This window comes from Chiloscyllium plagiosum, unplaced genomic scaffold, assembly GCF_037043375.1.
Source record: "Chiloscyllium plagiosum isolate Xiang-an unplaced genomic scaffold, Cpla_swu_hap1 HiC_scaffold_10, whole genome shotgun sequence".
Classification (NCBI taxonomy): Eukaryota; Metazoa; Chordata; class Chondrichthyes; order Orectolobiformes; family Hemiscylliidae; genus Chiloscyllium; species Chiloscyllium plagiosum.
The window spans coordinates 115,084,469-115,108,204 of NW_028270148.1; the positions used below are offsets into that span (position 1 = coordinate 115,084,469).

General features: G+C 42.9%; 1 protein-coding gene across 6 annotated transcripts in view; it reads right to left on the reverse strand.

Annotated features, from left to right (window-relative positions):
• Positions 1–23,736, reverse strand: part of LOC122553119 (homeobox protein Meis1) — a 387,313-nt gene that overhangs the window by 32,909 nt on the left and 330,668 nt on the right. For 4 of the 6 annotated variants that reach the window (XM_087991684.1, XM_087991685.1, XM_043696674.2 and 1 more), the window contains one exon: positions 5,905–6,044. In XM_087991684.1, the coding sequence (XP_087847810.1) occupies positions 5,905–6,044 (140 nt within the window). The remainder of the gene's footprint in view (positions 1–5,904; positions 6,045–23,736) is intronic. The other 2 variants (XM_043696675.2, XM_043696676.2) reach the window with 1 other exon arrangement.

Genomic DNA, 23,736 nt, shown 5'->3' on the forward strand with positions numbered 1-23,736 from the left:
AATGTTGCATTTACTTTAATTGAAGGATCCTCAATGAGTTGCTGAAAAGGAGTTGTGGGGGGCACAAATGGGCATCTTCTCAAGGACAAATGCCCTCACATCCCTTAAAATAATTAAAACAAATGAGAATTGAGAAACGTTGAGCCATTCGCCCTTGTGGGTCTCATCAATGACCATTCCCATGTGACGGCACAGTGGCTCAGAGGCTAGCACCGCTGCCTCACAGCAGCAGAGACGTGGGTTCAATTCTGCCCTTGGGCGACTGTTCCTCCAGACACTCCGGTTTCCTCCCACAGTCTAAAGATGTGCAGCCTGGGCAGATTCACCATGGGAAATGCAGGGGTACAGGGATAGGGTGAGTCTGGGTGGGATGCGCTTTGGAGGGTCAGTGTGGACTCACTTGGGCTGAATGGCCTATTTCTACACTGTAGAGATGGAAATGTGTTGCTGGAGAAGCGCAGCAGGTCAGGCAGCATCTAGGGAACAGGAGAATCGACGTTTCGGGCATTAGCCCTTCTTCAGGACTGAGGAAAGTTTGTCCAGCAGGCTAAGATAAAAGATAGGGAGGAGGGACTTGGAGGAGGGGCGTCGGAAATGTGATAGGTGGAAAAAGGTCAAGGTGAGGGTGATAGGACAGATTGGGGTGGGGCGGAGAGGTCGGGAAGAAGATTGAAGGTTAGGGAGGCGGTGCTGAATTTGATGGATTTGACTGAGACAGGCTGGGGGGAGGGGAAATGAGGAAACTGGTGAAATCCGAGTTCATCCCTTGTGGTTGGAGGGTTCCTAGCCGGAAGATGAGGCGTTCTTCCTCCAACCGTCGTTTCACTGTGGTCTGACGATGGAGGAGTCCAAAGACCTGCATATCCTTGGTGGAGTGGGAGGGGGAATTGAAATGTTGAGCTACAGGGTGGTTGAGTTGGTTGGTCCGGGTGTCCCAGAGGTGTTCTCTGAAACGCTCCGCAAGTAGGCGGCCTGTCTCCCCAATATAGAGGAGGCCACATCGGGTACAGAGGATGCAATAGATGATATGTGTGGAGGTACAGGTGAATCTGTGGCGGATATGGAAGTTTCCTTTGGGGCCTTGGAGGGAGGTGAGAGGGGAGGTGTGGGCGCAAGTCTTGCACCTCCTGCGGTTGCAGGGGAAGGTGCCGGGAGTGGAGGTTGGGTTGGTGGGGGGTGTGGATCTGACGAGGGAGTCACGGAGGGAGTGGTCTTTACAGAATGCTGATAGGGGAGGGGAGGGAAATATATCCTTGGTGGTGGGGTCCGTTTGGAGGTGGCGGAAATGACGGCGGATGATGCGCTGTACATGGAGGTTAGTGGGTTGGTAGGTGAGGACCAGTGGGGTTCTGTCCTGGTGGCGGTTGGAGGGGCGGGGTTCAAGGGCGGAGGATCGGGAAGTGGAAGAGATGCGGTGGAAGGCATCGTCGATCACGTCGGGGGGGAAATTGCGGTCCTTGAAGAAGGAGGCCATCTGGGATGTGCGTTTTTGGAACTGGTCCTCCTGGGAGCCATCTGGGATGTGCGTTTTTGGAACTGGTCCTCCTGTTTCTACACTGTAGGCATTCTAAAGGTTTGGCACACAGCTCCCATAGTCTGGACAGGTCAATGGTCCGCGCTGCATTCTAAGATACAACCCAATTGCCTGGGCAGGTACAGCTGCAACTGCACAGAAGAGTTCAAAACCATCCAGGACTCAATGGTAGTTTGGTTCCAGCTGTGGTTGGATGGACTTCCTGAATTTTGAACTGGAGAGCACTATGTGGATGGTACCGAGTCTCAGGGGATGGGAGAGACACTGACAGAGATCAGCTGGTGTAAGCGGAATAATTTCTCAGACTGGGTGGTCAGCAGAAACAACTGAGGCCAGCTGTTGAAATGTTTGTTATTTGTAATTTGTTTGCCGCTGGGAGGTGGGAGTCATAGGCTGGGCCTTGTGAAGGCCACGGTGAGCTACCTTCCTCATGTTGCTACAGTCCATCCTGAAGGTTCTCTCACGGCACTCTCGGGTCAGCAATGCCAGGAATTTGGCAATGAACCAATGAACTCCCTACCCACGGGCAACACAGGAAGCTGTGTGAAGACAAACTTGCAGTTTCCCACGCCTTTGCTGCCCTTATCCCTCCTGGTGGGTAGAGATAGTGGGTATGATAGGTGCTGTTGGAGGAGCCTTGGTGAGTTACGACAGTGCCTCTTGTAGCTGTTACAGTGTGGTGGTGGAGGGAGTGGATGTTTGCAGATGTGGTGCCAATCAAGAAGGCTGCTTTGTTCTGGATGGTGTTGAGCTTCTTGAGTGTTGTTGGAGATGCAACCATCCAGGCCAGTGGTGAGTGTTCCACCACACTTCTTATTTATGCCTTGCATATGGTGGACAGGCTTTGGGGAGTCAACACATGAGTTATCAGAGAATTCTAAGCATTTAACCAGTTCTTATAGCCAATGAATATGGCTGGTCTAGTCACAATGCAGCTAATTGGTAACTCCTAGGATATTGATTATGGGGGATTCAGTGATGGTCACACCATTGAGAGTCAAGGGCAATGGTTAGATTCTGTTTTGATGGAGATGGTCATTGCCTGGCGCTTGTGTGCCATGGACATTATTTGTCACTTTTTGTTCAAGCCTGGATATTCTAGCTGCATTTGAAAGCAACAGTATCAGTATCAGAGGAGTCATGAATGGTGCTGAACATTGCTGAACCATCTGCGAACATCCCATGAGAAGAGATTGGTTCACCTGGGCCTGAATTGGGTTTAGAAGGATGAGCGGGAATCTGACTGAACTGTATAAAATTCTAACAGGGCTGAACTGAATAGATGCTGGGAGGATGTTTCCCCTGAGTGGGGGAGTCTGGAACCAGGGGATACAGTCTCAGTTTGGAGGGTAGGTCATTTAGGACTGAGATGGGAAACATTTCTTCACTCAGAGGGGAATGAACCTGAGGAATTTTCAACCACAGAAGAATGTGAAAGTGAAATGATTTAACATATTCAAAAAAAAGAGAGATACATTTCAAAGGGTATGGGGAGAAAGTAGGACATTGAGACAGAGGATCAGCCATGATCAGACTTACAGAAAGAATTGATTTGAATGGGCTCGATGGTCTGTTCCTGGTTCTATGTTTCTAATGCAGCATGATTTGGTTTGATACTTTGATGAGATCCCAAAACCCACATTAAAAACTCACTGGACACTACACCCAAACTGGACACACACATCAAACAGATCGAGGTTTGGATATGCATGGCACTTATACAGCCACTGACAAGAGTAAGACACCTCAACAAGATCATTTAAAAACACTGAGCCCACATCTAGAGATAGATTTGAACAAATGACCCAAAGCTCGCTCAAACAGGTAGGTTTTAAGAAGTGCATTTAAAGTGAGAGTCATCGAGTCATCCAGCACAGAAACAGACCCTTCGATCCAACCAGTCCATGCTGACCATGTTCCCAAACTAAACTAGTCCCACCTGCCTGTGCTTGGCCCATATCCCTTTCCTATTCATGTACTTGTCCAAGTGTCTTTTAAACATTGTAACTGTACCCACATTCCCCACCTATTCTGGCAGTTCATTCCACACACGAACCACTCTCTGTGTAAAATATGTTGCCCCTTGTGTCCTTTTTAAAGGTTTGTCCTCTGAGCTAAAAAATATGCACTTTGGTTTTGAACTCTCCCACCTTAGATAAAAGAGCCTTGCTAGTCACCTCATTTGTGCCTCTCATGATTTTCTAAACCTCCATAAGGTCACCCCTCAACCTCTTACATTCCAGTGTAAAAAGATCCAACTTGTCCAGCCTATTTTTATAATTCAAACCCTCCACTTGCGGCAACGTGTTGATTAATCTTTTCTAAACCCTCTCCAGTTTAATAATATCCTTTCTGTAACAGGGTGACCAGAACGGGACACAGTGCTCCAGAAGAGGCCTCACCAATGTCCTGTACAACCTCAACATGACGCCCCCAACTCTTATACTCAGAGGACTGAGCAATGACAGCAAGCTTAATAACTGCCTTCTTAACCACCCTTTCTACCTGTGATGCAAATTTCAAAGAATGATGTACCTGAACCCCTAGGTCTCTCTGTTCTGCAACACTACCCAGGGCCCTGCCATTAATTGTGTAAGACCTGCCCAGGCAAAAACATTTGGGAAAGATTAGAGTGCAGGCTACAGAGAGTACAGTCACCAATGGTGAAGTGATTAAAATGAGGGATGAGCAAGAGACCAGAACTATAGGAGCACAGGCAATTGTGAGGCTGTGTCAGAAACCGGTGTCTGGGGGATTGGAAACAAGGTTTTAAAGTGGGGGCTCTCACCCTGTCCCAGAGCTGCATTAATCAAACCAGGAACTTCGATGGGTTTCAGTGGATGCTAACAGTAATCCACTTTTTGTGGTGCAGTGCTAGTGTCCCTCCCTCTGAGGCAGGAGATCCAGCTTCAAGTTCCACCTGCTCTTCAGGTGAGCAACAACCCATCCGAACTTGTTGATTAGAATATACGAAAGGAGTCATGAAACCCTGTTAGGGCTCAATGCTCTTCTGAAGGTAGCTCACCGTTACTGCGTCTGGAGGTAGAAACTGGCAGCTTTTCCTGAGGTTCAATTAAAATCAGGATCCAGAGGGCAACAGAAATCAGGCGGGCAACGTGGAAGGGTGACATGTACGGCTCAACAAAGGGCTGGAAAGTTTGTGTGAAACCTGCAGAACATCTGAGACTAAGGTTCACTTTACTATTTCCTGGGATGAAATGGCTGCGCTATAAAAGGAGAGGTTGGTGCAATGTCATTTCAGAGATGGTCTTGTTGATCCTCTCGTTTTTCTTTAGCCTCAGACCAATTCTCCAAACACTCAATGTGTATCAGTAGTTAAACGTCTTGCTGTATTCTATCACAGTGCACAGTTTGGAGTGCTGCCCTTTATTTAAGATGATTCCCCTTGAGACAGCAAGTTAAAAATAAATTGAACAAATCGGCAAAGTCAAATACAGAACTTTGCCGTCCTTTCAACAGGTCAGTATGCCATATGATAGCAGTGTACAAATGCAAACAGTTTGCTCTAATATTCTCATTTCTGCTGCTAAAGAGTACAAGTGTTAACTGTTACAAATAAATAATTTCACACCTTTCTCTAAAACAGTAAAGAACCTCAGGCAGAGCCTTGTTCCTCTTACACTAGTATTTTATGGTAAAATGATAGTGCCAATGTTTTGTTTGGTTCTGACTATGTAACTTCAAAACTGTCTTCATTTCCAAAACATAAGGGGTTGTGAGAAGCCTTTACTTATTTTTGTTTCCTTACCCTGAAAGATTACAGTTGTACATCACCAAGACTGGACCATAGTAAAGTCAGACCAATTCTAGCAGAAGCGAGAAGGAGCTCAAAGAGTTTGTTAAAATAAAAACAGGTGAAAAACATGGCAAAGGTGTTTAGTAATGAGAGAGGATCTCATTTGTCCCACTGCACCTGAACTGCAACCCTGAACCAGTTAGTTAGACAAACACCTATTAGTGACTTAGACACATCAAGCATTACCTTATAAATGACTGAACGTTCCCCAAGCAATGCCAACCCCTTCGCCCTCTTTGACAGGTAATCAAAAACATCTACAGCAAATTCACACCAAGCCATGCACCAGGAAGTTGTCACAGTAGCAGAGAGTAAAAGCTGGGAAGAAAACTCTAAAATTCAATCAAATAAATAAATATTAACGTTTAATTCAGCTTTTAAAATAGAATGCCCTTAACGCAGGACATCGAGCTATAAGTTACTATCATTAAAAAAAAGTCTAAAAAGTTGGAAGATATCATGTAAGGTAAACTTATTAGTTTGGTTATGGCAGGAAAGTCCTATTTTAATTTAGTGGTCAGTCATTCCCAGCATTGAGTGTCTATTTATTTACCAGTTAATGGCTCTCCCAGTGAATGGCTTGAGGATGATTTTCGCCTGTGTGACTTGAATACAGTTACTATTGGGGACTTGCCTGCTCGATTAGATTGGTCAATCATAGGCTGGACTATCCTTCTCCTGGCATTTATAAACCTGTGGAAAAGGAGGAGAAAAGAAAGGTTACTTTGACGCAGCTCAAGAAAGAAACGAAACAAGATGAAGGGCTAATAAACCCCGACAGCAATGTATATGGGAATGGGACGTGGAGATTCTCTGAGTAACTCTACTGAACTGCACCAGACTCTGATCGAGAGTGAGCTCAGGGGTGAGGCTTTTGATTTATGTCCTTCTGCATTTTTTCTCCCCCCTCTCCCCACAGCTGGGTATCTTATAAAGAGCTGGATAATTAGACGTTCTTGGGAAACAATACCCAAGACTGCACTCTCTTCTCCTTTCAAGGCAAAATAATTGCAGCTGATAAAAAAACGTCGCTCATATGAGCATCTGTTGCCTCACCTAATTAGTGAAGAATCTCTCCTTTGTTCCACTCACTCACTGGTCTTCGACCAACCCTTCCCATTCCTTCTAGGCTACTAACTCCATTTTAAGGCTTGTGTTAGGAAAATGAACTGTGGTGCTGGTGGTCTTGCCATTAAGAAAAGAAATAAGCCGAATGTCTGGAGTTTTTATCACCAGTAACTCATGCTGCCGAGGGAGCTCAGCACAAAAGCATTCCATTTAACGCTTCTGTCTTTTCCTCCCCTACACTTTATGCAAAGTTTAGGGTCAAACAGAGGTCACCACTATACAACCACTGACCTTCCAGTTTCTCAGTAAAGCTTAACAGTCTAAGGTCTGCAAGTTCAAAAAAAAAATCCACATAAAATCTTTCTGCAGAGAGCTTTATGTGGTGAGGAACCAGAATTTAAAAAAATAGTTTTTGAAAATGCAAACGAGGCAGCATGTCTGAAGGAACATTGAGAGTGTGGACTGATGCAGAAACACAGCCTCATCCACAACCCACTTGGAGTAAGAGGTCAGGAAAAGTCTGGTCAGAACAGCCAGAACCCATGCAGAGAGTTCAAACTGACTCTCCATTGAAGAAGAAACAACTTTGAGTAACTTCCTTGTCCCGCAGCATTGATGTTTCATTTACTTTCACTTCTTTCTTCACCTGAACTGGAGGATGGTAAAGGCATAATTTCCATACATTCAAAGCACTTTGCTCAGAAGCCCACTGTGCATTTATGGGAACATTGTTGGACTGGAACCACAGGTAAGAAATCATTTGAAAATAAGGAACACAGAAAATAAGGAGAAAGGGTAGGAATGGGTCAAACAGCCCCATTGAGCCTGCTCTGCCATTCAGTCTGGCTGAACTTTACAATGACCCCACTTTCCTGGCCTATGCCCTCAGGAATATTGGAACAGGAGGATGCCATTTAACCCCTTCAATCCGTTCAACCATTAAATGAGATGATGAAAAGGAGTCATTCAGTTCTGGTACCCAATGAATTTAATCTTCTCTGTGCACTAACTTCAATCCCCTTTAATTGGCCTGGATCTTTGCCATTGTAATATTGGTTAAAACTGTGAGCATTCCCTGTCATTACAACTGTGCAGCTGACAGTGACTTCCGGAGTCCATGTTTGTGCATTCAAACGCAGAGATCCAGAGTAGGCTGTTGGTAATACCTTCCTTCACCACAGGGTGCACTGTTCATGTCCCACACTTGTTAATCATGAGAAATTACTTGAAGTGAGAGAATGGCCCTATCAGTTTAAATGTAAAAACTCTGGATATAGTTATTATTTCAGTGAGGTGCAACTGGCTTTTTCCAATGTATTAATTTCATAATTACTACTAAGCACCTTCTGTAACCCTGAAAAACTACATTTGTAATTGCATGATTTCAAGCTCCCCCATTAAAAAAAGTCCATTATTTTTAAATAATAAAATTATTCAAAAAAATTTACAAGGATGTTGCCAGGGTTTGAGGGTTTGAGGTATCAGGAGAGGCTGAACAGGCTGGGGCTGTTTTCCCTGGAGTCTCGGAGGCTGAGGGGTGACCTTCTAGAGGTTTATAAAACTATGGGGGGCGTGGATAGGGTAAATAGGCAAAGTCTTTTACCTTGGGTGGGAGAGTCCATACCTTGAGGGGCATAAATTTAGGATGAGGGGGGAAAAATTAAAAAGGGACCTAAGGGGCAACTTTTTCATACCGAGGGTAGTGTGTATATGGGACGAGCTGCCAAAGGAAGTGGTGGAGGTTGGTACAATACAATATTTAAAAGGCATCTATGAATAGGTAGAGTTTAGAGGGATACGGATCAAATTCTGACAAATAGGACTAGATTCATTTAGGATATCTGGTTGGCATGGATGAGTTGGACCAGGGGTCTGTTTCCATGCTGTACTGTGCTATGACTCTGTTTAGGATATTTCAGCTTCAGCCCATGTACATCATCCAATCTAAAAACTGCTCCCTGTAAAATTATTAGAATGTGAAGGATAATCAACGTATTTTGCTTCCTGGTTTGCTGTCTGTGAGATTTCTGCGAAGTGATTAGCTGTTTAGCCTGCTTGATGACATCACTGCTGCCGGATGCCTGGAGACCACAATCACTCAGTGCCTGATTGAACCAGGTGCCTGGAAAAGGAAAATCCAACCACAGAGATCACTCAATAGCTCCATGGGCAGTTTTCTTCAAAGTCAGTTGTGTTCACTGACGTTTCACTGCTGACTGTGAAATGCAGGCAGGTACATTTGTGAAAATTTTTGTTTGCACTATTTTTAAAATAACACAGACAATAATTCATTCAAATGTATTGATGTTATGACATAGAACATAGAAAAAAAAGCGCAGTACGGGCCCTTTGGCCCTCGATGTTGCGCCGTTCCAAGCCCACCTAACCTACACTAGCCCACTATCCTCCATATGCCTATCCAATGCCCGTTTAAATGCCCTTAAAGAGGGAGAGTCCACCACTGCTACTGGCAGGGCATTCCATGAACTCACGACTCGCTGAGTAAAGAACCTACCCCTAACATCTGTCCTATACCTACCACCCCTTAATTTAAAGCTATGCCCCCTCGTAATAGCTGACATCTGAGTGGCAAAGGAAATTAAACCCATAAAAATTATTTGCATAATTTCTCGTGGGGGTTCATTTAAAAAAAAAACTCTTATTTGAAAAGCAAGCCTGAAAATGAAGCACCCTCCCATTTCAATTGTCCATGTTGACTGTATTAAAACATTGTGCATGGTTTTATTAAAAACACAACATACACATTGGAGATCGGCTCTTGCATTGTCACAATTGGGCAGAAGAATGCATTTGCTTATACACAGAGAGAGAGGGAGAATGGCAAACTCAGCTGAGCAGGTTTAGTCCCCTTTGGGTAGAGGTATTGGTCCAAGCATGTACAATTTTGTCATCTAAGAAACATTTTGACAGGTACAGAGATGCGATAGGTATGGAGGGATATGAACCAAACGCAGGCCAACGGGACTAGATTAATTGTGAAAACTGGGCAACAGGGATAGGTTGGGCCAAAAGTCCTCTTACCACGCTGTAGACCTCTATGACTCTACATCTCTGCGCCACACTATCTAGACAGATGAACGAACCAACCCATTCACTTATTCAAATTAATGTACGCTTTACATAGGAGTGTGGAATCTAAAGGGGAGACATTTAAAGAACAACAATAAAAAGGGGAATAGTGGATCAGGAAGACCACATGATCAAGAAGGATATTATAGAATCCCTACAGTGTGGAAGCAGGCTGGTCACACTGTGTGGAGTCCACACTGCACCACCGAAAAGCATTGCAGCCAGACCCACACCTCCTCCCCTATAACCCTGCATTTACTGTACCTTGCCTGCACATCTCTGCACACTATTGGCAATTTAGCAATAGAAGGGCGGCAACAGTCTAATGCTATTATCATTAGACTATTAATGTAGAACTCAGTTAGTGTTCTGGGGACCTGCGTTCAAGCCCAGCCATGGCAGATGGTGGAATTTGAATTCAATAATAATCTGAAATTAAGAATCTACTGATGACCATGAAACTATTGTTGACTGTTAGAAAAACCATCTGATTCACTAATGTTCTTCAGCGATGGAAACTTCCAACCTTATCTGGTCAGGCTTACATGTGACTCCAGACCCACAGCAATGTGGTTGACTCTCAATTGACCTCTGAAATAGCCTAGCAAGCCACTCAGTTCAAGGGCAGCTGGGCATGGGACAATAAATGCTAGTCAGCCAGAGACACCCACATCCCATGAGTGAATTTAAAAAAAGCATGATCAGTCCACTTTAACTTGTATATCTTTGGACTGTGGGAGGAAACTGGAGCACCTGGAGGAAACCCACATGGACACAGGGAGAATGTGCAAACTCCACACAGACAGTCACGCGAGGCTGGAACTGAATCTGAGTCCCTGGCGCTGTGAGGCAGCAGTGCTAGCCACTAAGCCACCGTGCCGAGTTATGAGGGGAAAAGAAACAGTTTAGAGTTTTAATGTCAAACCTGTACTGTCTGAGGATGTTGTTGGTGCAGTTTCAGTCAAGTGGTTAGGGTGTGGAATGTACTGTCTGAGAGTGTGTGGGAGGCAGGTTCACTCAGAAGGGAGTTACACTTCTATTTTTAAAGTACAAATGGTAGGGAGGAAGAGATTGAGAATGGCATTTGATGAGCTCCTTGCCTGGAGAGTCCATACAGACATGCTGACTTGCGTAGATTCTCAGCACCATTTCAGCAATAAAACAGAGTTGAGGGAACTGTGGAGCAGCAGTGAATGCTCTCAGCCTGATTAATAAAGGAAAGACAACAACTTGGAAGCATGGAGTCTACAATGGATTATTGGGAGATTATTAGACGTAAAGACAGTGGCTTTTTTCTTTCTCTGTTTTTGATTGTGGACAGCAGTGGGAAATGAACTGTTTTTAAAGACCAAAGACCATACAGTATCCATTCTGTGATTCAGTCACTGATGATAGTGTAATGCGGGGAAAGGGAAGCAAAATGTTTAAATTAAAGATGTGATTGAAACCCGTATGTGTGCAGTCACTCCGGAGGGAATTGAAGTGACAGTGTTGGGCATGGCTAAATCTCAGCTCAGAACACTGAAAATCAAGTTAATTCCTGAGTTGTCATAAACGTTAACTATTTTTAAAATGTAAGCAGAATTCCTCAGTTACCCTAGGAGAAAGTGAGGACTGCAGATGCTGGAGATCAGAGTCGAGAGTGTGGTGCTAGAAAAGCACAGCAGGTCAGGCAGCATTCAAGCAGCAGGAGAATCGATGTTTCGGGTCTAAGCCCTTCCTGATGAAGGGCTTACACCTGAACCGTCGATTCTCCTGCTCCTTGGATGCTCCTCAGTTACTCTGTCTTTTAGACCAGTATGAGTGAAAGCACAGACCATGTTTCTGTATTCAACATTAATTACTATTGATTACAAATAAATAGATTCTAGCTACAGGTAAACAATTATGTAAGGCTGGTATATAACTTCACGAGTTAAAACCCTAATTTACTTACAAATTCCCCTCTACACACATTGACAGATACAGGCAGGAAGTAAGACCAAGGGTGGTATGGGGAGAGGGAAAGACTGCGAAGATGGTTCTTTGATCCCTGACCACGGGGTTGACTGAAGTGATCCTTGTGGTGCTTTTCAGTCATCATTCTTCAGATGCTTTCGCTAGTTTGCGAGAGGCAAAGGGTGATTGCTTCATATTTATAAAGATTATGATTTGTTAATGAAAAGTGACAGCTTACTGCAACTGCTGAAGGACAAATAAACTGGTGTTCTTCAGCTTGAGTCATTTTTCCTGCCACAGTAAAACAGAGAGATTTCCTTCGCTGGTGGTGGTCTGAAAGCTTCTCTGTATCTATTTCACAGCCCCCAAGCTGTACAGTTACCTGGGAGCCAATCATATAGCTGTTGGCAGGCAGAATGCCTTTGTTATTGAGAACTGGTCACTCGGGCCACAGACCAATCAAGCTCCTGTCGCTGGTTGAATCCCTGTTTGTGCACAGCCCTTGGCTCCAGTTCGTCTGCAAACCATCCACTGCTACTTGAACCAGCAGCTGCATAAACAGCACTCACAATGAGGGTCAGCTTACCTGCTTTCCAAAAGGTGTGGCAATTCCTCAACATCTTTGGTCTTTGAAAACAGTTAGTTTCCCACTGCAGTCCACAATCAAAAACAGAGAGAGAGAAAAGCCACTGTCTTTACATTTACTAATCTCCCAATAATCCATTGTAGACTCCATGCTTCCAAGTTGTTGTCTTTCCTTTATTAATCAGGCTGAGAGCATTCACTGCTGCTCCACAGTTCCCTCAACTCTGTTTTATTGCTGAAATGGTGCTGAGAATCTACACAAGTCAGCATGATGCTCCAGCTCCTCTCCATCAAGCACCAGTCTCACAAAACAAAATCTCTCTGTGACTCCCCACAGGGTGAAACACGAGAGATATTTCATCCTGACTGACGCCCCTCTCAGGCTGCCCCTCAATGTAGTTCACCGATTAACCTCATGACACAACGAGTTTAAGAGAAAGAGTCTTTTCAAAAAGCGACTCTTTCGGTGAAATAAATAATAGTTAAAGCTTTCACTTTGTTGATAAGTGCAAGAGTTCAGACTGGAAAAGTAACTCTGATGATTTTCATATTTCATCCGTTTTGAACGGCGAATGAACTATTTTGAAATTAGTTGTGCTTGGATATAAAATCTCACTGGGCAACGATCAGGCAGTGATCATAAAGGGGGTCAGCCAGTAATCTAAAAGCCACCAGTCTACAATCTTAAAGAGACTGGACAGAGACCTTAAGGGGGCCACTCAGCCATCTTAAAGGAGCCACTCAGCAATCTTAAAGGGGTGGTGCAGTCTAACAAACAGATTGCACACAGAGTGAAGAAATATGCAGGCCTAAATTGCTTTGAAGCTCTCACACACAGTTCCCTACTTTATAGACAGCAATTCTCAAAATGATCAGAACATTTTTCCCTTAGTGTTTTCTTCAGAAACAGAGCTCTTTGCAAGAAACTCTGATACTTATAGTATCTAAGGTCAGTAAAAGGTTGGCTAATACTTTCCTGCAATTAGAATCACAGGTGTAAAACATTCAGTGCCTGAATGAGCCAATTAATGTTTTTTTTTTAAAAACTGCTTCATTAGCTCCTTTTGTTCCATAGCAAATCAGCATTAGAAAACTAAACTAAGTATGCCAGGGAGGAATTAGGCCGAGGATGGTGAAGGTTATCAGTATTGTGTCTTTCTGAAAGCGTTTTCTGCAATCAAGGGAGTTAATGGCCTTTCATCTTTGCAAACCTACCAGCCAACATTCCTCATCCGTGCCCACACACTGAATCCTCCCCATCCCCTTCCAAGATCCAGTGACTCTTCAGAATTCCTCTCCTAGCAGGAAGCCAGCACAACTAAAAGGTTTCCTGCAAATCTCTGAAACCAAAGCACAACTGTCGCTATTTTCTACAACACTTTACTGATTCTTTCATCCTGCAGAATGCAATTACCCTGTGAATGAAAAGGACAATGTGTTTTTTAAGGGATGGTGCAGTGCATTCGACGCCACAACAGTCTGTCCCACTCGCAAATGCAGAAGGCAGGACAAGAGGTTACAGCCACTTTTTCTCTTTTTAATGTTGAGGAGTGACTTGTTTTCAATATCCTCAGATGAAGCTGTAGTAAAGCAACAATGGACAGAGCAAACACAAGGAGACATGACTTCTCCCACTGGGTGAATATTCTGCAATCACATTTCCCCGCATCCGTTAAATCAATAACTTATCTTGGTGGGCTGTGTTTATTTTGTAAGAACCCATTGGGATCACATCTACCTCCGCAATGTGTAGGCTACAGCAAAAGGCTTAAAGGCTGCTCAACGTAATGCAGCAACAGAATGCTTTTGCTCCACCCACCAGGGTCAAGCTGAGGTCAACTTCTCATCCCTATTTTAAGTCTTTAAATAAATTGGTCCAGCTGCTTGTATCTGCAGACCTCCTTCGTCCTCCATCTTTGTCTCACATCTCTTCAAATGCAGTCCCGAACATACCAACTCCCACCAAATTAAACCATCCACAAAGTGACCAGTCCCCCAAATGCTGCAGCCCAGTCACAGCAATACACACTAGGTTGCAACCACACATCAGCAACCACTAGAACCCCTTTATTGTTCTTGCAAGTATTTCCACCTTCATTAAAAGTTAGCTAAAAAAGGAATAAAACACCATAGTAAAACATCTTTGGGGTTCGGCAGAACTCTGTTATCTTCCTGTTTGAGAAACATAATTACACGGAGCTGGGATTACTTGGAAGCTTGACTTCATTGTAAATGGAGCTCTTACTTTGATCTACATAAGTTGTTTGTTATACTTATCATTTTATTACGAATTGCAGATATAAAGTACAATCACATGCAGCAGCTGAGAATCAAGTCTCTAGCATTTCTTTTCTGCTGTTACTCCAAAACCTAAATGAACATTTGTCTCACTTTCTTGATCATGGCAATAACACTCCTGTAATGTCCCTATCTCAAAGTCAGGAGCTCTGGATCCAAGTCCCACCTACTCCAGGGGTGTGTCATAACATCTCTGGACAAATTGGTCAAAAATATCTCACACTCGGACCTGTGTAGCATCTTATTCAATTGAAATGTGTCAGATATTTTTCATCAGATGAATTACTCCTTTTGTTTGAAAGTCCAATAGACTGCTTTGTATACTTGGCTATTCCCATCAGCAACAACCACAAATTGTGATTGAATGAATAACCTGTTCATATTGTTTCCAGTTGCCCTGAGAAGAGGAAATTTCTGAGAAAGCTTGGCCTTCTGAACACTAGCATGGGATCTTTAAGATCCACTTGCTTCCAAGTAGACCCCAGATCATTGTTTGATGCTTAATGAAGGGCTCACCTCCAAATATGGAGCAGTCCTTCAGCTCTGCACTGGGGCAGGGTCAAGTGAAGTCAATTGATCTTTGACTAACAGCACACAGGGATTTGGTAAATGTGGCCATTTCACTGACTGATTGTATGACGTTTGGTGAAGCCTAAACAAAACTCAAAAGATCTAACAGACACACTACTAGAGCAACAAAGGACCACACAAATCCCAGTGTCAGCAACAGGATCTGTACTTTCACAGTATGAGTTCTGCATTGAGGCAACAGTTGTAGCTACTTAGCAAAGCAAAGAATTTCCTTTTAAGTCCTGCGATATTTCACAAAGATTACCTTTCTCAGCCAATAGTTTACATAAGGATTGTTGCTTCCAACAGGCATGTCTTCCTCCACTTACAAAGAAAGATCTGAGTAGACTGTCAGTTGGAGAATTACCACTCTCATTTTAATCAAGTGGACATTTGGTGCGATAATCCAATTATCTGGCTAAACAATTTGTTTCTTCTTCCTTTAAAACCTTTAATGCTCCAACAGAATGAGACAGATTGCTTAATTTTAGCAGAACTTGCCATTGTTGATCTTTTTTATTCATTGATGAGGGTCTCACTTCTCCATCCCTAATTGCCCAACAGCAGATTTCCTTCCCTGAAGGCGATTAGTGAACCCGATGGGCTTTAACAACAAACTACAGAGGTAATAGGGTTGCCTGCAATTTAATTGCAAACGTTTTTGAAAAAAGTAGAATTCTTATCTCACCAACTGCGATGGTGGGATTTAAACACACATCTCCATGCGTCATGAATTAGTTGCTCATTTTAACATCACACCACCTCCTCCCTTGAATTAGCTCATGCTTGTCTCAACTAGGAGATTTCTACCACCAATACAAAAAGAAACATTTAAATTGGCACAAGGTGAAGCAAGTTTGGTGTTTAATGGTTTAAAACTGCATTCTGCAATATTATAGTGAGGCATTTCCTTCAGAGTCAATTCTGCCACAGCCAGAGCAATAAACAGTGCTCCAGAAACACTGGGCTGAACTACAGCACCTTACAACCACAGCAATGAGGTTCAGTTGAGATATTAAAACTCTACAAGTCTCACACCCACCCCGAAAGCCACCCTCTTAAAGGTTTAACAAAGATGAGTAGAGGAACAGAGGGTCAAGGTCCAGTAAGCAGGTTGGCTGGAGGAGGTTCAGAAATGATTTACCAGGATGTTGTTGGGAATGGAGGGTTTGAATCGTAAGGATAGGCTGGGAGTTTTTCACTGAAACGTAGGAGGTTGAAGGGTGACCTTACCGAGGTTTATAAAATCATGAGGGGCAAGGATAAGGTGAATGGAAGATGTCTTTGCCCTTGACTGGAGGATTTCAAGACTAGGGGACATATTGTTAAGCTGAGAGGAGAAAGATTTAAAATGAACAAGAGGGGTAATTTTTTTTACACACTGAGTGGTTCGTGTGTGGAATGAACTTCCAAAGGAACTGATGGAAGCAGGGACAGTTTAAAATGTTTACAGTACATTTGGATAAGTCCATGAATAGGAAAGGTTTGGAGGAATATGGGCCAAGCACAGACTGCAGATGGTGGAGATTAGAGTCAAGATTAGAGGGGGGTATTGGAAAAGCACAGGTTAGGCAGCATCCGAGAAGCAGGAAAATCGACGTTTCGGGCAAAAGCCCTTCCTCAGGAATGAGGCTGGGAGCCTCCAGGGTGGAGAGATAAATGGGAGGGGGGGTGTGGGGCTGGGGAGAAGGTAGCTAAGAGTGCAATAGATGGATGAAAGTGGGGATGAAGGTGATAGGTCAGAGAGGAGGGTGGAGTGGATAGGTGGGAAGGGAGATAGGCAGGTAGGACAGGTCATGGGGACAGTGCTGAGCTGGAAGGTTGGAACTGAGGTAAGGTGGGGGGAGGGGAAATGAGGAAACTGAGGAAGTCCACATTGATGCCCTGGGGTTGAAGTGTTCCGAGGCGGAAGATGAGGCGTTCTTCCTCCAGGCGTCGGATGGTGAGGGAGCGGCGGTGGAGGAGGCCCAGGACCTGCCAAATGCAGTCAGGTGGGACTAGTTTAGTTTGGGAATATGGTCAGCATGGACTGGTTGGGCTGAAGGATCTGTTTCTGTGCTGTAGAACTCTATGGCTACTTAAATATTCTAATTATTCTACCATCCTATGATATACCCTGCTGTGCACATAAAACTAGACAACGCAATTCAATTATTGACTGGGGTGCTGGGAAACTTATTAGTAATACAAATAAACCTACTCAGGCTCTAATTTCCATTTTTTCTGTATAGAGGGTCAACGACATAGATTTCTGGTTAACAGACAGATATCCCTCTCAACCTCATGAAAATATAATCCATCAAAAGCCTGACTTTTAAAATACAAGATCATTTGCCAGTTGTACCCGTGTTTTGTGGTGTGGTGTCTTTTGTTTATAGGCTGGTGAGCTTTTTAAGTCACTTCCACAACATCACCACAGCAATCACTGGGATTCTAGCCACTGTTTCACCTTCTTCAGCCTTGGGATATGTTAAAAGATGATGGACCCTCAATCCAAGACAGAATTTGCCTCTGCTCACAATCTTTGGTATGGCAGAGACTTGCTTTTCAAAACAAATGTCCCTGTAAGTCTCTACAAGGAAGGTAAACCAACCTGAATATCCAGTGCAAGCATTGCTCATTGACAATCTGGCTCAACAGGACAAGACCCAACCTGCCAGCTCCCTTTTCGCTTTCTTTTCTGAAGAAAGAGTGCTCTGTTGCCAGATTAAGCCTCCACCCAACAACACAGAGAACTGCAGGTTAAACTAGTCCAGTGTCAAGTAAGGCTGAACTCAAAATATGGAGATGCCAGTGTTGGACTGGGGTGTATGAAGTTAAAAATCACACAACGCCAGGTTATAGTCCAACAGTTTTAATTGGAAGCACTAGCTTTCAGAGTGCTGCCCCTTCATCATGAAGTCCCCACATCACTTGGACTCAAGACCAATTAAGAAATGAGACAATTGCAAAGCATCACTGATATTGAGGTTGTAGCTACCACTGTATACTCAGCGAATCAAAAACCTAGGATAATGGATTAGAATAAGTCAAGCTTTCTCTGGCTTTACGGTGAGTGTTAACACCAAAGGGTGTTTATATCTGAATCAAAGATTAGCCTGTCCCTTTCCTGACAATAGGCAATTGTGCAGTCTCATCCCAGCCAGGTTGTGCACACAGCACTGTTTATAAACGTGAACAGTCACAAGCTGTCTGCATAAGGCCTGTGAACAAATGACACACTGCCTTTAATGGTACAGCTCCACAAATGGGGGAAAAATGTAATCACTCCCCTGCAGCAAACAGCTGGTGCCGACACAGAATCATAGTTTGGTTACATCCGAAGACTGAAGCTACACGAAATTTCAAAGTTACTGAAAACCGAAGCCAAGTTTCATGAAGTCATGCTTGGCAAGAGTCTCGGTTTACTCCTCCTCCTCCTGTAAAAACTCAAGGGTACAGCAGTTGAGCTGCAATGCAAGATTTGTGAGCCAGACAGCAGGATGTGCATGGCAACTCCTCTGCTTTAGAATGTGGAATATCCCTCAAAAGCTCAGCCAAAAAGAGAAAGGAGCAGATCTCACTTCTGCCTTTTTTTTATTTGCATTTACATTATTTGTGCAAAAAATACTTCCGGCAACTGCTTCTCACTGACTGTAATCAGAATTTGCCTCAACTCCCTCTGTGTTCAAACTGTTTTGTGAACTCACCACCACCATTTCCCCACCTCCCCTCCCCCCACACACCACCCCCCCCCCCCAACATAAAACTGTGTCTCTATCGTTTTCTTCAGCCCCATGACTCTGTGAGATCTCTGCACTCGGCAGATTCTGATCTCCTGCACTTCCCTGAAATTAATCGCCTCAGCATGGATGGGTATAGGCCTTTGACCATCAAGAGCTGAAACTGTGGGATTCCCTCCCTCAATCCCTCCTTAAAACAGACTTCTTTGATCCAGCACTAAGTTATCACCCATCATGTCTCTTTATGTGGCTTGGTGTCAAACCTCTGTCTGATAACTGCTCCTATGATTTACTCTGGGATGTTTTACAATGTTAAAGATACTACATAAGTACACATCCACGTTACTCCCGACAAACCAGAAGAGAAAATGTTTTAATACTATCTTAATGCTACTTGAAATACCAGAGGTCATACTGGAAAACAGTCATATTAGACTCGAAATGTTAACTCTGCTTTCTCTCTCTGCTGAAGCTGCCAGACTTGCTGAGTTTCTCCAACAATTTCCAATTTTGTTTCAGATTTCCAGCGTCTAAACTATTTTTTTAATTATACCAGCAGTTAAGAGTTTGTTTAGATAGAGTCCAAGGCATTCAATTGTCTCATCATAGTTTATTCCAACTCAAACTTTGCAGAACTCCACCTATAATGATGCTATACTTTTGACTTTGTTTCTCAATGTCACTACTTGTACTGAGGTTTTGTACCTAGGTTCCTTTGTGACTAAGATGTCACCACGTGTGGCAACATTAGACACTTTTCACTGTACCCCTTGAGTGCAAGTTACAATAAAAAAGCTTAAATTAGAGCTTAAATCTGACATGTTCCCTCTATAAATATATAAGCAATTAGTTAACCCAGTCATCCCTTATTTGACATACAGCCATCAGCAAGGCCCTTGTTCCATTTGCTTTCAGGCATCCCTGCCAAATCTGACTCAATGATAACATGCTCTAGGTGAATGCTTAGTGCATCTACATGCTGCTCATTCACTCCTCCACCCTCTAGTAGATTCCCCACTGGGCAGGGCAGGTTAAAATCAGCCCTTTGATGTCCTTCAAAAATAAACACTGTCAAAATCACCACCTATTATAGTTGTTGAAACTTGCTCTACAAACTGTCCAAATTGAGTACATTGTTACAGTGCTCCACAAAATTCTGATTTGGAGATGCCGGTGTTGGGCTGGGGTGTACAAAGTTACAAATCACACAACACCAGGTTATAGCCCCAACAGGTTTAATTGGAAGCACTAGCTTTTTGCGCGCTGCTCCTTCATCAGGTCCACCTGACAAAGGAGCAGCGCTCCGAAAGCTAGTGCTTCCAAATAAACCTGTTGGGGCTATAACCTGGTGTTGTGTGATTTTTAACTTTCCACACAATAATGTTCACATCACTGTAATACTGGATGAAGAAAGAATTGAACCAATGTTCATTTAACTTACTCCTTTAATTTTAGATTTAATCCATTACGCTCCATGTTTCAGAGATGAACACCATGCTTTAATATCATCGTGTCATTGAAATCTGGAGGAATAACACTCCACACTTGGAAAGCTTCCCTTTTGAAAATATTCGGTGAGTGTGCAAATTAAAGTCTTGCTCCCAAACAACACCATGTGCGTGTGTGCGTCCGTCTGTCCGTGGGGTGGGGGTGAATGGGTGCCAGTCACATTTCACGTGTTTCTCAGAGGCAGCTACTCCTACAGATCAGCACCAGCTGCAGTCATGTGTCATTTTGCTGACTCAGGGTGTGTGATATTTGATATGTGGGGATTTGCCCTGGTTGGGGCCAGTCTGAACTTTGTAGAGTTTTTTTAAGAGTTAGTATATCACTTTGAAAAGGCACTTGTTTCAAAATTCAAGCTACCTTATGACTTGTGCAGAAAGTGGGGGAAGGGTGTCCTTGGGACTGTTAAAAGTAGGCATTAATGTGAATCAAAACAATACAAGTTCACAACTTATTGGAACTATCAAAGATAAATGACAATAGCATCAAAAGGAACTGTTAATAAGAGCTCTCAAGCTGTCAGGGCATTTAAAACTTCTGCTCTTTAAATTATTTGTAAAACAAAATCCTGCCTTGAGAATTATGGAAAGAACAATGCTTGCTATTTCACTTTGTCATTTGAAGTAATCTTAAGGGTAACCAAAACTGGATGAGTGATTGCTGCATGACTAATTTCACAACTTCACAATATCACAGCAGGGTTCCTGCCATTTCAGAAAAACTCCAAGTGATTATAGACTCACTGAAGTTTGCCTACAAATTCCAAGCAAAAATAGAAATTACTGAAAAAACACAGCAGGTCTGGCAGCATCTGTGAATTCATTCTGAAGAAGAGTCACTGGACCTGAAATGTTAACTTTGCTTTCTCTCCAATAGATGTTGACAGACCTGCTGTGGTTTTCCAGCAATTTCTGTTTGTGTTTCTGATTTTCAGCATCTGGAGTTTGTTTTTGTTATGAATTCCAATGCTTGTTTGCCTCAGAAAGAAGTCTTTCCCAAGAGCTGTAAATGCGCAGTTCAGGCACTGCCCTCTCTCACCCTTTCTGTCTGGACAACATCACAGAGTTAGAACACTCCAACACAGAAGTGTCCAATGCCTGTCATGAGGAACCGAGAAATTAGGCCCTTGCAACTTTGATAGTGACTGCGGAAACTCAGTCCAACCAAACTCAGTCCAACAATTCAGGTTGATTTGCTTAGAGCCTGCAGCGTTCCAGAAACTGAGAAACATACTTTGGCAAAGCAAAAGGGAAAAAAATGAAATATGAGATTAAACACCAATGGGATTGTTCCTGGATTGCAATCTTTAGATATTTCAGAAGACGGCAATTTGCCATGAAATTCCCTTTCAAATCCCAAAGACCAATGATTCCCAAGAGCTATTAGAACAACTCCACAAAATTCTCTCCACGCCACGTACCAAGGAATATTTACAATTCCTTTTGCTTTGAGTTAGCCAACTCATGGTTGACATAGTTGAGACTCTGACAATAGGTTATAAAAGGAAAAAAATAGCAGCTAGAATAAACAATATTTCAACGCTGCAAGTATTAAGGGCACAGTTAGCAATTTTTCATGTAGATAGTTATTGGGATATGGAATGCACTACCATAGGGGGATGTTCAAGTTGAGTTAAACATTGTACTTAAAAAGGAATTAAGCAAACATACTTAAGAGGCAAAATGCGCAAAGGTGCATGGATGAGAGTTTGTAACCGCTGAGGAAGAGCTCGGACTGGGTGGGTACAGTGTGTAATGTGTCTGCAATGAAACCTATGGGATCTAAACATGCTCAAATGTAGCACATTCAATTAAGAGACAAAGAAAAGTCAGTTCCTGAAGCTGTGAAACATCACACACTTACATTATACACAATCTCGATTCTGAGAAACTTCTGCACCTTTTTCCCTTTGAACACTGAATCCCAGCTCTAAAAACAAGACTGTTGTAAGGAATTGTTCCCCAAGTTGCCACATAGACACCTTCCTGCTGATATTTAAAATTACAGACCACCTTGTAAATGTTGAGCACTGTGTCCCCTTTGTCAGTCTGTATGAATTTGAACATTAAAACTACAGGAAATGAAATCCAGATAACCCAAGCTTTGTAAAAATACTGCAGCTTTCTCAGAATGTCCTGTGCAACTCCAGTGAAAATTCATTTTACAAGAACAATTTCTTTTTATGTATCTCAGACTATGGTGTTGGATACCTGCAGTGTAATCATTTCTATTAATAATCCAAACACGCTTACAAACACAAGTTTTACAGCTTGAATTATGGAGTTTGGTGAAGTATTCCTGCAGAGTTATGTTTATCCAAAAGGGTAAGGGTTAAAACAATGTGTTATGAGACTGAAAGAAGTTGTAAAAGAGTAATTATAAATAAAAGAATAGTCTGCAGCCTGGCGGAGTCATTTATACTATCGCAACAGGACAGCCTTGAATTTTCAAATAACAGGGATTCAGATTTTAATGCTGGAAATTCTAGAAGCTTTTGGACTGGATGTGTAACTGTACAAAATCTTTCCTCTTCTGAACTGAGTTTTTTTCCCACCACAAAAAAAATCTGCAAACAAGAAGCGATATACCTTTGAAAGCCCTGAACCTCACTGGCATGAAATTACCTGGTGCTTGCTTGATTCAACGTCTTTTGTTTTGCTTTGTAGTGTTACCATGTCCAATGCTGGCACACTTCCAGGATTTACTGAGTCTCCGTGCACACCAGGGAGTTTAAACCAGTTCAGATTGATCTGACTCAGTTTCAGTTTGTACACGCTAAGGCAGAAACCAATCCAACATACCCTGTAAAACTTCATTGGATGTGGTTTACTGCAAACTCAATCAAGCTGTTCTTTTTCCTTAACTAATGTGCACAGAAGAGCACTTTGGCATATCTATGTATTACTATGACAGCGAGTGATTTAAATAGTTTTTAGTTTGCATATTGAGGTCAAGTAAAACCTGCAGCCATTTTTCAAACTGTACTCGGGCAACGAAAAAATCAGGTTCAAATTTCACTCAAAGAGTCTAATGGAAACATACACAGAGGCTGTATCCAGACAAGACAGGTTTGGATCTGCACACAATATAAAATACATTAACTATATTGAGTGTCACTGGACATTTTATCACGCTTCTGAAGTGAAAAACTAATAATGTAAGTAAAAAAATTAATTCCATGGAATTCATATTGCTGATTTAAGCAGGTGAATATTTAGTGTGTTTATGTGGCATTTGTTATTTTAATTGCTGTTGGGGAACGTTATTAAAATCCAGTGGATATTTGTCCATTTCTGTTTAATGATTTCTTAGTTTTAGATGGATATTGCTCAGTTTCTGTTCACCAAAGGTGTAAGGGACGTAGGGTCAAGGTGGTTGTAGGGAGTTAGGTCGCAGATCAGCCCTGACCTCCATGAATTGGAGACCAGCTCACAGACACTGGATGGTCTCCACCTTTCCCTATGCCACAGAATAGGCAACTCTAGGATATTTTTCCTCCAATGTAACAGCACACTGCAAAGTGGCATTGAGCCAGATCTGCAACTGATATTCCTGAACTCAATAAAGGAACTATAAAACGAATCATGAAAATAATTCTGCTTCTTTGA